Source organism: Orussus abietinus, unplaced genomic scaffold (assembly GCF_000612105.2).
Source record: "Orussus abietinus isolate OABI.00-Male unplaced genomic scaffold, Oabi_2.0 scaffold220, whole genome shotgun sequence".
Lineage (NCBI taxonomy): Eukaryota > Metazoa > Arthropoda > Insecta > Hymenoptera > Orussidae > Orussus > Orussus abietinus.
Window position 1 is genome coordinate 138,255 of NW_019394408.1, and position 17,179 is coordinate 155,433.

Consider the following 17,179-nt stretch of genomic DNA (forward strand, 5'->3'; position numbering starts at 1 on the left):
ATATATAAAACATTAAATATTTGGACTATATCCGGGAAACATTATTATATGTACATAATCTAATATTGTACTTAAAATATCATTCCAATGACGAATATACATGAGGAATATTTTCCAGCTTCTTTTCTATATCCTATGAATATTTTATGCTGTCTGGGTATCATCTTAAAGTAACTGCAGTAACGTAAAGTAACTGCGCTAAGTAAATTAGTAAAGTACCCTCGAGTTGGGATTTCCCGCGCTCGAAGGACAATGGAGTTTGCTTGCTCGACTTTCCTGAGTTTTAAGAGCTTTCCACTGTAGGTTCGCTGGAAGGTGAATTAGTTAAGGTGAAGTGAGACCCCCTTCAAATCAGTCGATTCGAATACAACACTTCTTTTTAAGGGTATTAGACCAAACTGTCCAAAACTTTGACACATCACTCCGACCATCTCACAAGGAAGGTACCTGAGGTGTCCCCCTCCGATTTTGTTCATTTTTAAATATGTTATAGAGGACCAAAATCTAAAGCACCCGTGTTTTTTCTTTATCGGCGGATAAACACTTTTAGGGGGTGAAATAAGGCTTCAAAGTTGGCCGTGCAAGGGGGTGAGTTGGCTGTTTCATATAGAAGCACTCAACCGATTTTCATGAAACAACCGTCAAAATGTAGGGAATGAAGAATTATGAAACATGCATTTGGAATTTTTCGAAAAAATTCATTTTTAAGGGGTGNTAAATATATAGAAAATATAGGAGAAATATTTTGTGCTACTGGGGATAAGGGCCGCCCGTCCAAAGAAACACATGGAGCTAATATTATATAAATATTATAGTGATAATATTCTAAAGTAAACATTTTGAAAATATTTCAAATGTCTGGTAAATATGTACAAAATGTACGATATTCGTTAAATATATAGAAAATATAGGAGAAATATTTTGTGCTACTGGGGATAAGGGCCGCCCGTCCAAAGAAACACATGGAGCTAATATTATATAAATATTATAGTGATAATATTCTAAAGTAAACATTTTGAAAATATTTCAAATGTCTGGTAAATATGTACAAAATGTACGATATTCGTTAAATATATAGAAAATATAGGAGAAATATTTTGTGCTACTGGGGATAAGGGCCGCCCGTCCAAAGAAACACATGGAGCTAATATTATATAAATATTATAGTGATAATATTCTAAAGTAAACATTTTGAAAATATTTCAAATGTCTGGTAAATATGTACAAAATGTACGATATTCGTTAAATATATAGAAAATATAGGAGAAATATTTTGTGCTACTGGGGATAAGGGCCGCCCGTCCAAAGAAACACATGGAGCTAATATTATATAAATATTATAGTGATAATATTCTAAAGTAAACATTTTGAAAATATTTCAAATGTCTGGTAAATATGTACAAAATGTACGATATTCGTTAAATATATAGAAAATATAGGAGAAATATTTTGTGCTACTAGGGATATGGGCCGCCCGTCCAAAGAAACACATGGAGCTAATATTATATAAATATTATAGGGATAATATTCCAAAGTAAACGTTTTGGAAATATTTCAAATGTCTGCTAAATATTTACAGAATGTGCGATATTCGTTAAATATATAGAAAATATGGGACCAATATTTTGTGGTACTAGGGGTCTTCTGAGGATGCTATGTTTCCAACGGGTATTTTTAACAGGGTACGGTTCCCCCTTCGCCATTCGTCAATTCGCCAAGTACCGAGATTCGAGTCTATTTGCAGATCGACGGGTGGGACCAGGATTAGTCACGGCCATCTTATTTCGATTTGATTTCTGTGAAGATCGATGGACCTTACTAGATTCTGAATTCTATAGCGCGTTATTCTGGTCGCGGGAGAACCTCTCATTGATTATGACAATTAGAGGAGAGAAAATTCAGTCTGTCGGTGTCTGGACTGCACCAAAAGGTCTTTCCAGATTTATTAAATGCATCGAAAGAATCTCAGTTCATATGACCCTAGTCCCTGGGATCCTACTCTCGAGTTCATATCATTAAGATGAAGTGAAACCCCCTTCAAATCAGTCGATTCGAATACAACACTTCTTTTTAAGGGTATTAGACCAAACTGTCCGAAACTTTGACACGTCACTCCTGATCATGTAAGAATTGTCTTGACACATTCAAAATTTGGATTTTTCAAAACAATTTTTCAACAGCCCAGACCAGAACCAAAATGGCGTCGAGCTCTCGTATTTCGATCAGTATACAATTATCGAAGGCTCTGATATGAGAATCGAAAGGGTTAGGACAATTTTACGACAATTTTGAACACTCTGGTAATCGATAAACTCGCATTTGAACGGGATAAAGGCAAAAAAAGTGTTGTATGCGCTTCTATGTTAAAACGATGGGAATACGACGTCTCGGAGTGAAAATTTAATTGACCTGGAAATCACAGATGGCGCAGGGGGTCCCTCTGCAGTCTATTAGGGCCCCAGAAAGCATGAATCCGGAGGATTTCTGGAGTTTTACTTAGATTTCTTTATAATTTTAATATACGATAACGACAGGTGGAGTATGCCATTTGGTACAATACCCAATATAATTCGATACAGCTGTCAATAGAAAAACGAACGTCGGCAACGTAGGCATTTAGAAAAATCTTCTATATCGACGTCGATCAAGTTCCTCGACGTGTTTCACTTCACCTTAAGGTGAAATGAAACTTCCCTCAAATCAGTTGATTCGAATAAGACACTTTTTTTTTAAGGGTATTGGATACAACTGTCTGAAACTTTGACAAATGACTCGTGAGCATCTAGGAATTATCCGGACACTTTCAAAATTTGGATTTTTGGAGAAAGTGTTTTAACTCAGCCCAGACCAGAAACAAATTGACGTCGAGCTCTCATATTTCGATGGATATCCAATTATTGAAGGCTCTGATATGAGAAACGAAAGGGTTAGGACAATTTTACGACAATTTGGAACACTCTGGTAATCGATAAACTCGTATTTGAACGGGATAAAGGCAAAAAAAGTGTTTTATGCGCGTCTATGCTAAAACGATGGGAATACGAGGTCTCGGAGTGAAAATTTAATTGACCTGGAAATCACAGATGGCGCAGGGGGTCCCTCTGCAGTCAAATAGGGCCTTAGAAACTATGAATCCAGGGGATTTCTGGAGTTCTGCTTCGATTCTTCATAATTATTGTACGAAAACTACAGATGGAGTATGCCATTTAGAACAATATTCAATATAATTCGACACGGCTGTCAGTATATAAAGGAACGTCGGCAAAGTAGGTATTTAGAAAAACAAATTTTACCGATATCGATCAAGTTCCTCGACGTCTTTTACTTCGCCTTAACTTTTACACACAAAATTGACATTTTCGTGTACGACTTTCAAACGTTGTTCAATAACGCACCTTCGCATCAATAAAAAATCTTTCGTGCCAATCTATTCATATGTGAAAAAATTCCGTTTAAACTTGGTAATTGGGTCGCAGAGATCTTATTCTGGAGTTCGTGCCATTAAATTTCGTATGCATAATTGACAGTTTCGTATATGACTTTCAAACATTAACCAACGACGCGACTTCGCACAATAAAAAATTGTCCATGCGAATCTATTCGTATGCGAAAAAAATCCGTATAACCTTTCGAACGCGAAATTAACAGTTTCATATACGACTTCCCAACGTAGACCAATCGCGCGCTTCCTCAACAATAAGAATCTTTCAGACAAATGTATTCATATGCAAAAAAAAATCCGTTTAAACTCGCTAATCGAGTTCCTGGGACCCTATTCTCGAGTTCATCCCATTAATTTTCGCACGCGAAATTGACAGTTTCATATACGACTTCTCAATGCTGACCAATCGCGCGCTTTCTCAACAATTCGAATCTTTCAGGCAAATGTATTCATATGCGAAAAGAAAGTTCGTTTATACTCGATAATCGAGTCCCTGGGACCCTATTATTGAATTCACCCCATTAACTTTCGCACGCGAAATTGACAGTTTCATATACGACTTCCCAACGTAGACCAATCGCGCGGCTTCGCAACAATAAAAAGTTTTTCATGCTGATCTATTCATATGCGAAAAAAAATCCGTTTAAACTCGATAATCGGGTCACAGAGATCTTATTCTCGAGTTAATACCATTAACTTTCGCGTGCAAAATTGACAGTTTCGCATATGACTTTTAAACCTTGACCAATGACGCGACTTCGCAACAATAAGAGTTTTTCATGCTAATCTATTCATATGCGAAAAAAATCCGTTTAAACTCGATAATCGGGTCACAGAGATCTTATTCTCGATAATACCATTAACTTTGGCGTGCAAAATTGCCAGTTTCATATATGACATTCAAACATTGACCAATGACTAGTCTTCGCAACAATAAGAGTCTTTCATTCGAATCTATTGATATGCGAAAAAAAATCCGTTTAAACTCGATAATCGGATCAGAGAGATCTTATTTTCGAGTCAATACCATTAACTTTCGCGTGCAAAATTGCCAGTTTCATATATGACTTTCAAACATTGACCAATGACTAGTCTTCGCAACAATAAGAGTCTTTCATGCTAATCTATTCATACGCGAAAAAAATCCGTTTAAATTCGATAATCGGGTCACAGAGATCTTATTCTCGATAATACCATTAACTTTGGCGTGCAAAATTGCCAGTTTCATATATGACATTCAAACATTGACCAATGACTAGTCTTCGCAACAATAAGAGTCTTTCATTCGAATCTATTGATATGCGAAAAAAAATCCGTTTAAACTCGATAATCGGTTCGGAGAGATCTTATTTTCGAGTCAATACCATTAACTTTCGCGTGCAAAATTGCCAGTTTCATATATGACATTCAAACATTGACCAATGACTAGTCTTCGCAACAATAAGAGTCTTTCATTCGAATCTATTCATATGCGAATAAATTCCGCTTAAACTCGATAATCGGGTCACAGGGATCTTATTCTCGGGTTAATACCATTAACTTTCGCGTGCAAAATTGCCAGTTTCATATATGACTTTCAAATATTGACCAATGACTAGTCTTCGCAACAATAAGAGCCTTTCACGCGAATCTATTCATATGCGAAAAAAAATCTGTTTAAACTCGATAATTGGATCAGAGGGATCTTATTCTCGAATTAATACTATTAACTTTCGTGTGCAAAATTGCCAGTTTCATATATGACATTCAAACATTGACCAATAGTCATTGGGACTAGTCTTCGCGACAATAAGAGTCTTTCATTCGAATCTATTCATACGCGAAAGAAAATCCTGGCCGAAGTCCCTAGAGTCACAGCCTTCGGAGGTCGGCGAGTGGTGTGGAAGTGAAGACACCTCCAAGAGAGATCGCCAAGAGTCCCCGAGAGAAAGAGAGAGACCGAGATACCCGAAGAGTGGCCCCGCGAAACCGTGGTTACAGAAGCAGGAGACATTCCCGTGGGAGAAGGTTCCCTTGGTCCCTCGGCCGTCGTTGGTCCCGGAGCCGTTCACGGTCTGGGGTCGCAAAAAACTGGACCCGCAGAAGGAGTTCTACCAATACGCGACGATCCGCGAAAAAGAAGGCAGCGTCCGCGGGAAGGACTTGGCGAAGAAGAACGACCACTCTAGACAGCTGATCGATGGCGGCGCCGTGGACAAGGTGGGCCTGGACGCGGCTGCCGAATTAGCGACCAGAGGACACGTCTTCGAGAAAGGAGTCCTGGCAAGGCCCCCTGGGAAACAAAGGCACGCCGTGACGCCAGCCACCGGACGCACCAAGATCCTGATGGCGCTGCAGACGCCATCTTGGTACCGCTTCTGAGCGGCGACCTCCACCTGGCGACCTCCTCCAAGAAAACCGCCCCGCAACCTGCACCGCCAGTTTTTATACAAATACAAGCCGAACTCCTGCTCCACCCTGGTGGTTGATTACTTTATACATAACGCTCCCGAAGAGAAATATGAAAAACACCGAACATTTGCGTACCTCTATCCAGCACGCGCTAAGTAGTCCAGTCGCTTCCGCAGATCCATACACGCGTAGATATGGACTGTTAACCCAATTTCGGAATTAGGAAGAGGAAGAAGAGGGTGGAGGGCAACTTTTCTCTTTCGCTTAAGGGGATGTGAAAGTGCCATCCTAAAGCTCAATCGTTCGGGAAACTTTTCTATGAACTGGGTGTACCAAATTCTTTCACACTTTACAACGTGAACGTGGAGGCTATAAGGAACGTCTTGACCCCCGTGATATTTCATTTTTTATAAACAATTTTTAAAATACCTATAAACAAATTTAAGAATCTCCGTGAAATTTCATGGGTGTCAGGACACCTTCCTTGTCGCCTCCATGTTCACGTTATTAAGTTGGAAGCGATTCGGAGGCTATAAGGAACGTCTTGACCCCCGTGATATTTCATTTTTTATAAACAATTTTTACAATACCTATAAACAAATTTAAGAAAAAATTGAAATTTCATGGGTGTCAGGACCTTCCTTATCGCCTCCATGTTCACGTTATTAAGTTTGAAGCAATTCGGGAGGCGATTCGGAGGCTATAAGGAACGTCTTGACCCCCGTGAAATTTCATTTTTTATAAACAATTTTTTAAATACCTATAAACAAATTTAAGAATCTCCGTGAAATTTCATGGGTGTCAGGACCTTCTTTATCGCCTCCATGTTCACGTTATTAAGTTGGAAGCAATTCGGGAGGCGATTCGGAGGCTATAAGGAACGTCTTGACCCCCGTGATATTTCATTTTTTATAAACAATTTTTACAATACCTATAAACAAATTTAAGAAAAATTTGAAATTTCATGGGTGTCAGGACCTTCTTTATCGCCTCCATGTTCACATTATTAAGTTGGAAGCGATTCGGTACACCAGTTCAGAGAAAAGTTTCATAAACGAGACCTCTTTTACGAGACGCCACTTTCACATCACCTTAACGCTCGGTTATTTTGTCCCCACTTTGTTCTATTAATTTTGGGCGTTAAGGACGTTTTTCGAAGACGTGATTTTTTTTCTAAATGCACGGCCTTAATTCAATTAATTTACTACATGAATATGTTAATCGTTTTTCCAGAAAAGTGCAATCAACCCCATGTGCATTTAATGATTTATTACGAAGATGTACATTAAAGGTTAATAATCATGGGCCTTGCGTGTTATAAATGTTAGGAAACATATTTTACAATTGTTTGCAGCAGCGAGAGAAATAGTATTAAATTGTTAAACAGGTTAAATATTTGATAACTGTATTGATGAGCAAAGTCGGTCGAAAACGTTCTTCACTAAACAATATTTTATCAGAAAGAGAAAAAGTTACCCTAAATGCTTTTCTTTCCGTTTTTAATTACGATATGAATTTCTTCTGTTGGGTTAGCAGTCCATATCTATGTCGTAGCCAAATTGTAAAATCTGGCGTTTCTTAAAACGTCTAATCGTTTTATGCAACATTGCTACATAGTCAAATCTTCGTTCATTTAACTTTATTTTACAATCCGACTAGTAATTTTGTAAAACGACCAACAACACCTAGCCGCATTGTCAAATTCGTTAAATTACCGCCTGTTTTCCGGGGTAAATCATTTCAGCCATTTTATAAATAATGTTTCGAAGAACAATGTTTAATAAATAACGGTGGGGTTTAGGATAGCACTTTTGTTCGCGTAATCGAAGGTACGCACATAAATAGAACAAATATATAGATGAATATGCACTTTACTCCAAGTAAGTTAAATTAGATTAACCCTAGTAGCATAGAATAATTTCTAAATATTTGTTTGTAATCTTTGCTACATATCTCAAGCGACAGATTTTTTAAGATTTCTCGTAGATTTCATTCTAAGATATCTGAAATATTTGTTGAAAATCTCAATGACATATTTAGTTTCAATTATTTATAAACATGTATAGAAATTATATTTTTTAATTTATGAACATATAATAAAAATACATTTCTTTCACTTCACGACTATTATCCGACACTTTATTTGGTATCAAAAAACACAAGAAATTTTTCTAATATTTTCGTTCCGCTATTTCATTATGGGAGCAAAACATATGATTTCGATTTTAAATATTTTCAAAACGTTTATAATGTATTCGGCAGATAATATTTAAACAATACTTCTATTAAAATGAAACGAAATGTTCTGTATATCTGGAAGAAAAATATTACGAAAACACATGGAGCTAATATTATATAAATATTATAGGGATAATATCCTAAAGTAAGCGTTTTGTAATTATTTGAAATATCTGTTGAATATGTACAAAATGTACGATATTCGTTAAATATACAGAAAATATAGGACAAATATTTTGTGCTACTAGGGAAGTTACAGAGAAATCCGCTTTTTACAAAATTACCGAAATTATTCAGCCGGAATGTAAACCAGGTGTTAATTTAAGGAGTCCAACAATGCAACGGAGTCTTCTAAGTCGTTTTAAAAAACGCTTTTCACAAAATTACCGAAATTATTCAGCCGGAATGTAAACCAGGCGTTCATTTAAGGTGAAGTGAAACACGTCGAGGAACTTGATCGACGTCGATAGAGAAGATTTTTCTAAATCCCTACGTTGCCGACGTTCGTTTTTATATTGACAGCTGAGTCGAATTATGTTGGGTATTGTATCAAATGGCATACTCCACCTGTAGTTTTCGTACAATAATTATAAAGAAATCGAAGTTAAACTCCAGAAATCCTTCGGATTCATGCTTTCTGGGGCCCTTATTGACTGCAGAGGGACCCCCTGCGCCATCTGTGATTTCCAGGTCAACTAAATTTTCACTCCGCGACGTCGTATTACCATCATTTTGGCATAGAAGCGCATACAACACTTTTTTTGCCTTTATCCCGTTCAAATGCGAGTTTATCGATTACCAGAGTGTTCCAAATTGTCGTAAAATTGTCCTAACCCTTTCGATTCTCATATCAGAGCCTTCGATAATTGTATACTGATCGAAATACGAGAGCTCGACGCCATTTTGGTTCTCGTCTGGGCTGAGTTGAAAAATTGTTTTGAAAAATCCAAATTTTGAATGTGTCAGGACAATTCTTAGATGATCAGGAGTGATGTGTTAAAGTTTCGGACAGTTTGTTCTAATACCCTTAAAATAAGTGTTGTATTCGAATCGACTGATCTGAGGGAGGCTTTCACTTCACCTTAAGGAGTCCAACAATGCAACGGAGTCTTCTAGGTCGTTCTAAAAAACACTTTTCATAAAATTTCCGGAATGTAAACCAGGCGTTAATATAAGAAGTCCAACAATGCAACAGGGTCTTCTATGTCGTTTAAAAAAATGCCTAGAGGCATTACAAAACGAATAGCCGGATTGAAAAGTAAAGCCAAGTTACCAAAGATTTGTCCATCCGAATTTTACAATCAGATTATACTTACACGTGGGTAAATAAGGGCTTCATCACTTTGCCAACAGAATCGTTAACCGAAACCGCCGGAGCTTTCTGCGCTTTGATCCCTGGGTACCATTACACCCTGAAGAGCGGTTATTACCTCGCTGTCCGTTTTCTCGTTTTCCCCTTTTTCACACTTCTCGACTAGCATCTAGGACGCTTGTTCCACGTTCCGCCTGTGTAGACGAGATTGCCAATAAAGGGATGAAGTTTCGCAAGGATCGGCTCCTTCCTCGTTCTCTAGAGCCCGAGCTTCCTCTCCAGGTCGCGTCTTGGGTTCTCGTCCTCGTAGACGCGATCCCACCTAAGAGACACCGAGTGGCATTAAAACCGTCGTATAATCGTAGGTACACGCACCTAAACCGTGCATGTACGTATCTTGGCAAGTGCCTCCGTCGTTGCTCAACGCTGGGACGGACCGTCCTGAATATCTCGGCAAGGAGACATTAATAAATACCTACCACTCCGCGCGTTTATAATTGGCCTGCACGTTGTGTGTCTACAGACGAACGCATATTTCCCGGTAAAAAGCCGCGACCGAGTTGCCGATCCCACCGAATGAGATTCGGCTCTGCAAATCGTGTCTAGATATGACTAACCCCCGACCTACCTCACTTCCGGTCTGCAGAATCGCCCCGCGATACGTCGATCGACGGAAGGTCATCATCACCTGCGATGACGATGTTCTAATTAGAGAGCCAATGAAATTTCTTAAACCGAGATGTCCCCAGAAACGCCCGTTTTGTTCTCCTTCGCCCTAGCTTTCTCTCTTTTCGTGGATATTTACCTCCCTCTCTCTCTCTGACTCGCTACGTTCCTTCAGTATTTAGATATAAATGTAGATAGAACAAGGTAGTACAGACAGCAAGCACGCAGCGTTTTATTTCATCCTATGAAGCATTTAAGATGATATGAAAGGCGCTGAGAAATTTGAGGCTGGTTAAATGAAATTCATCTGTACCATTTTTGGTGGTAATATCATTTTGAATACTCAAGTAGTAACATAAATTGGCGCGGCCCGTTACCGATGTTTATATTTATTGTTAGTCTTTTAGAGTCCACGTTGAGAATTATACGTAATTAAACTTTTCATATGGCGTTTTAGTAAAGTAACGATGAAGAGATTGATGTAAAAATGTCGAAATCCCGGGAATTCAGTATTCTAACGACTGTTTAGGACCAACGTCGCCATCTGTGACGTTTAGCTGCAACTAAATTATTCTCTAGACACGTGTTACCTACAGGACAAGCCAGTATTCTCTTGCAATCGATGTAATGAAACTTTTCATATGGCATTTTAGTAAAGTAACGATGAAGAGATTGATGTAAAAATGTCGAAATCCCGGGAATTCAGTATTCTAACGACTGTTTAGGACCAACGTCGCCATCTGTGACGTTTAGCTGCAACTAAATTATTTTCTAAAGACACGTGTTACCCACGGGACAAGCCAGTATTCTCTTGCAATCGATGGCAAAAATATTTTCCATATTTTCCCGTCTGACTCTGTAATATTCCATTTCTACGGTATTCCAAATTGTTCGAGCTAGGTTCTGAAACTCTTCATTTTCGAGATCTAAGTCTCCAAGAAACGTGAAACATCGAAAACGTGCCCGGACCACGCCATGTTGGTTCTAGTCCGTGATAAATAAATACAATTTTTATGGAAAATGAAATTTCATGAGTTTTGGGACCTACTTTAGGGCCTCCGTGTTCACGTGGTGAAATTTGAAACGAATCGGTACACTCAATTCGGACAATACTTTCCCCAACGATTTGACTTCTTAGGTATATATAAGCTGCCCCTTTCATATCACCTTAAGATGGCATGAAAGTGAAGTGTACTAAATAATTCCCGATTCTAAAATCCATATTGATCACTTTACCTATGATATATACAACGTCCATCCTCCAAAACGCGATGTTACACCTAATACCCAAGCTACACTTCCAGAACCCAAATATCCTTTGTTCCGCATCACTTTTCTGCCCCCAAAATCACGACCACCAGTTTCTCCCCATCCAAACCGGCCAGTAGTCTTCCATCATACAAAATGTGATCTTACACCTGACACCCAACTATCGTTCCAGACCACAAAATCCCTTGTTTCTTATCACTTTCCGACCCCCAAAACCACCCCAACACTTTCTCCGCGTCCAATCCAACTAATAGAGACTCCCTCCCATCACCCAAAATGCGATCTTGAGTCTGACACCCAAACTACTCATCAGGTCCCAAAATACTTTGTTTCTTAACACTTTCCGACCCCCAAAACCACCCCAACACTTTCTTCGCATTCAATCCAACTAGTAGAGATTCCCTTTCATCACCCATAATGCGATCTTGAGTCTGACACCCAAACTACTCATCAGATCCCAAAATCCTTTGTTTCTTATCACTTTCCTATCTCCAATACCACCCCAACACTATTTCCGCGTCCAATCCAACTAATAGAGACTCCCTCCCATCACCCAAAATGCGATCTTGAGTCTGGCCTCCCAAACTACTCATTAGGTCCCAAAATACTTTGTTTCTTAACACTTTCCGACCCTCAAAACCACCCCAACATTTTCTTCTCATTCAATCCAACTAATAGAGACTCCCTCCAATCACCCAAAATGCGATCTTGAGTTTGACACTCAAACTACCTATCGGGTCCCAAAATCCTTTGCGTCTTATCACTTTCCCTCAAACCCCAACCAGCAATTTCCTCTGTCCGAAACCGGAATAAGGTAACTTTTGGTAATAAGGTCCACCATAACTTGAAAAGCCTGTAAAAAGTAAAATATAAAGTCTATTGGGAAGAGGAAATGAGCAAAGGGTACACGACCAATGTTTATTTCCATGGTCTCGCCCCCAGCCTCGGCAATGCCCTTAATGGACCTTTCATTGTCCTCCTAACTGGCAGAGGGAGCCCCAAACATTGGACTTTCGCTATATGGTGGAAAATAAGCATGGGCCTTGCTCCCCACATGGGCCTTATTACCCAAAGTTACCTTACAAAATCCGTACTCTCGTCTCCACAACCCCGACGCAACCACCTACTCTTCCAAAGCCTCTCAGAAGTTTGGGAAAGTCAGAGGGTCAGAGGGAAAGAAAGGTCCCAGGAAAGAGAGAACCGTCCTATCCCGAGGTGCGTTCTCCGATGTTGACCGTGTGTATACCCGAATCTAGACGCCCCGCCACTACGTGGTGCGCGACTACCCGGAGGCCGGGGTGAGGTCTGCCCAAGAGCAGTACAGCTACGCGTACACCAACACCAGCTCTGCGAGCAGCTCCTCGGCGGATCCGTACGTGAGGCCGCAGCGGTCGAGCTACACTCAGCAGAGCACCTACAAGAAGGAGAGCGGGCCCTACGGCTCGTACTCGACCGAGCGGTCTTCGAGGACTTCGACCGGCGGCGGCCCCGGAGGATACCACTCTTCCTACGAGACCCACACTTCCGGTCGTCTGCCAGGCGGCACCACCTACCGCCACTTCTCCTACCGCGTCTAATCCTGGACCTTCCTCTCCGACCGTTTCGGCCCCTCCTCGACGACGACGAGTGCCTCCGGGAAATCGGACCCTGGGAGCTTAAGGTGATGTGAAAGTGGCGTCGAAGAGGTTTTGTTCATCAAACTTTTCTCCCGACTAGGTTTACCGAATAGTTTGAAACTTTACAACGGGAATAGGGAGACTATAAGGACGGTCCTGAAACTCATGAAATTGCAATTCTTTTCAAATTTGTTTATAGCCATTTTAAAAATAGGTTATAGAAAATTAAGTTTTGCGAGTTTCAGGACCTACCTTAGGGTCTTCATATTTATGTTTTAAAGTATGAAACGATTTGAGACACCCAGTTCGTAGAAAAGTTTTATGAACAATTGAGCTTTCGGATGTCGCTTTCACATCCCCTTAAGGTGGTGTGAAAGTGGCGTCGAAGAGGTTTTGTTCATCAAACTTTTCTCCCAACTCGGTTTACCGAATACTTTGAAACGTTACAACGGAAATAGGGAGACTATAGGGACGGTCCTGAAACTCATGAAATTTCAATTCTTTTCAAATTTGTTTATAGCCATTTTAAAAATAGGTTATAAAAAATGAAGTTTCGCGAGTTTCGGGACCTACCTTAGGGTCTTCATATTTATGTTTTAAAGTATGAAACGATTTGAGACACCCAGTTCGTAGAAAAGTTTTATGAACGATTCAGCTTTCGGGTGCAACTTTCACATCCCCTTAAGGTGATGTGAAAGTGGCGTCGAAGAGGTTTTGTTCATCAAATTTTTCTCCCAAATCGGTTTACCGAATACTTTGAAACGTTACAACGGAAATAGGGAGACTATAGGGACGGTCCTGAAACTCATGAAATTTCAATTCTTTTCAAATTTGTTTATAGCCATTTTAAAAATAGGTTATAAAAAATGAAGTTTCGCGAGTTTCGGGACCTACCTTAGGGTCTTCATATTTATGTTTTAAAGTATGAAACGATTTGAGACACCCAGTTCGTAGAAAAGTTTTATGAACGATTCAGCTTTCGGGTGCAACTTTCACATCCCCTTAAGGTGATGTGAAAGTGGCGTCGAAGAGGTTTTGTTCATCAAATTTTTCTCCCAAATCGGTTTACCGAATACTTTGAAACGTTACAACGGAAATAGGGAGACTATAGGGACGGTCCTGAAACTCATGAAATTTCAATTCTTTTCAAATTTGTTTATAGCCATTTTAAAAATAGGTTATAGAAAATTAAGTTTCGCGAGTTTCAGGACCTACCTTAGGGTCTTCATATTTATGTTTTAAAGTATGAAACGATTTGAGACACCCAGTTCGTAGAAAAGTTTCATGAACGATTGGGTTTTCGGATGTCGCTTTCACATCCCCTTAAGGTGGTGTGAACCAAATTGATCCAAGTCATTTATGCCGGAACCTGGATTTAAAAAGTCATGCAATAAAGGGTTAAACGTTGATCAGTAATTGAGTCAATGAACGCGTTTACAGGGGAGGGGGAGGAGCACGTCTTTCTGTCTCGATTTTTCTTCCGGGAATCTGGTGTTTTTTTGTGAAAATTAAACCATGTCGAATCGAGGTGAAACATAGATTTCGATTTTTTAATCGATTTTCAGATTGGCCGCTGATTTAATATTTAATTAAATCAATTCAATAGATTTAATATTTGGATAGAGCGAATTGATAAAATCTCTTCATGGGGTCTCAGTTTCTCGTGAATGGCGTTTTAAGGGATGAAAATTAATGCCTTTGGGATTAAAATTAATGGCTTTAGGATTAAAATTAATGCCTTTGGGATTAAAAATTGATCCGAGACGGGAAGACTGGCCGGAGTTGTCCTGACGAGCCTCAAGTTCCCGTGACTTCCTTTGACTTTTCGTGCCCGATTGTTTTCTTTTTCTTTTTCCTAGGCTGCATTTTTAGGGTACTAAACCATAGTTTCGCTTGGAAAGTGACGTGGTGTCGCGGCATTTGCAATTCCTTGGCAAAAAGGGACCTAATTGCCGGATAACACGACCCTCGGTCTTGTTACGTCTCTTTGGTCCTACCTCAATCTAATTAATTGTACGCTGATTTGCACCTCTTATGTAGAGACAATAAACCTCGTCCTACCTCGGTTTAATTCATTGTACGCTGATTTGCACCTTTTATGTAGAGACAATAAACTTGCACTTGTATCAATATGTATGTAGACGTCTTATCATAACCCGTACTTAGCGTGTCTGTTTGCAAGTAATGTAAGGTAGTCCTAGCGGAGATTAACTACGTAGTGATGGCGCTAAATAGAGAACGAACAAGTGACAAACTCGCCACTAGAAATGGACATTGGTCCCGGCTAATTCGAGATTCGAGGTTAATCCGTAAATGGAAACGACCTAATGTCAAAATCAGCTGATCGATCAGCTGGCGCAAATTTGCCCCTGTAGCAACGAATATTGGGAATATATTCATGAAATATCACCTATTGGGACAATATTATCGATCACTAGCCAATATCGAGCTAATATAATATTTCCCGTCGCAGTAAATATTAAATTCAATACATTATTAGAATATGGGATAATAATTGCGAGCCAGGCGGTATTTTGTTACGATACGCCTGCAATATTGGATATACATTGTTCTTGTATATTACGAAGGAAAATATTCCACCAATAAATCAAGATGTTTGCATTTCAATATTGGAGGACGAATAATAATATTTACTTGCTATATGTACGGTTTGACAATATTGTCCCAATTAATATTGCTACATGGGTTCTTTAAATCGGGGATTAGAAATCGCTTTTTCTCCGCCGATCTTACAGCGATTCCGTGCGTGAAAATCACCCGTGGAGTAGTTAATTAAGCATACAAAGATTCTTAACAAATTCTCAGATAGCCTTCCGTCGATCGACGAACAATTGTTTCAGGATTAAACGACGCAACGCAGAGTTCCCTCCGGCACGAGCCTTCTACTTACCTTTGCAACAGGAATGGCTGCTTTTTCTCTCGATTTTCAGACGATTTTGAGAATATGAAAAAGGCAGAGAAATTTTCAGAGCAGTCGCAGAGGGACCCGAAGGACTTTTCCAGATGAACACTCGGTTCCGTTTCGGATTGTCGATACTGGTGGCAGGTTAAGGTGAAGTGAAACACGTCGAGGAACTTGATCGACGTCGGTAAAAAAGGTTTTTTCTAAATCCCTACGTTGCCGGTGTTCGTTTTTATATTGACAGCTGGGTCGAATTATATTGGGTATTGTACCAAATGGAATATTCCACCTGTCGTGTTCGTACAATAATTATAAAGAAATCGAAGTAAAACTCCAGAAATCCTCTGGATTCATGATTTCTGGGGCCCTAATTGACTGCAGAGGGACCCCCTGCGCCATCTGTGATTTCCAGGTCAATTAAATTTTCACTCCGAGACCTCGTATTCCCATCGTTTTGGCATAGAAGCGCATACAACACTTTTTTTGCCTTTATCCCGTTCAAATGCGAGTTTATCGATTACCAGAGTGTTTTAAATTGGCATACAATTGTCCTGACCCTTTCCTTTTTCATATTAGAGCTTTCCATAATTGTATATTGATCGTAATATGAGAGCTCGACGCTATTTTGGTTCTAGTCTGGGCTATGTTAACAAATTTTGTTAAAAAATCGAAAATTTGAAAGTGTCAGGATAATTTCTAGGTGCTCGCAAGTCATGTGTCAAAGTTTCGGACGGTTCGATCCAATACCCTTGAAAATAAGTGTCTCACTCGAATCGACTGATTTGAGAGGGGTTTCACTTCAATTTAAAAGTGTCTCACTCGAATCGACTCATTTGAGGGGGGTTTCACTTCACCTTAATAGTGTCTCACTCAAATCGACTAATTTGAGGGGGGGTTTCACTTCAACTTAAAAGTGTCTCACTCGAATCGACTGTTTTGAGGGGGGTTTCACTTCAGTTGAAAAGAGTTTCACTCGAATCGACTGATTTAAGAAGGATTTCACTTCACCTTAATAGTGTCTCACTCAAATCGACTTATTTGAGGGGGGTTTCACTTCAACTTAAAAGTGTCTCACTCGAATCGACTGATTTGAGGGGGGTTTCAATTCAACTTAAAAATGTCTCACTCGAATCGACTGATTTAAGAAGGGTTTCTCTTCAACTTAAAAGTGTCTCACTCAAATCGACTGATTTGAGGGCAGTTTCACTTCACCTTAAAAGTGTCTCACTCAAATCGACTGATTTAAGAAAAGTTTCACTTCATCTTAATAGTGTCTCACTCAAATCGACTGATTTAAGAAGAGTTTCACTTCAACTGAAAAG

General features: G+C 39.5%; 1 protein-coding gene across 2 annotated transcripts in view; it reads left to right on the top strand.

Moving 5' to 3' along the window:
• LOC111673932 (protein anoxia up-regulated-like) overlaps positions 1-13,085 on the top strand; it is a 22,426-nt gene extending 9,341 nt beyond the window's left edge. The window contains exon 2 of one of the 2 annotated variants that reach the window (XM_023432185.1): positions 5,423-6,135. In XM_023432185.1, coding sequence (XP_023287953.1) covers positions 5,423-5,803 — 381 coding nt within the window. In that variant the 3' untranslated portion in view covers positions 5,804-6,135. Of the gene's footprint in view, positions 1-5,422; positions 6,136-12,574 lie in introns of those variants that run through there. The other variant, XM_023432186.1, reaches the window with a different exon arrangement.
• Positions 13,086-17,179: the final 4,094 nt, after the last annotated feature.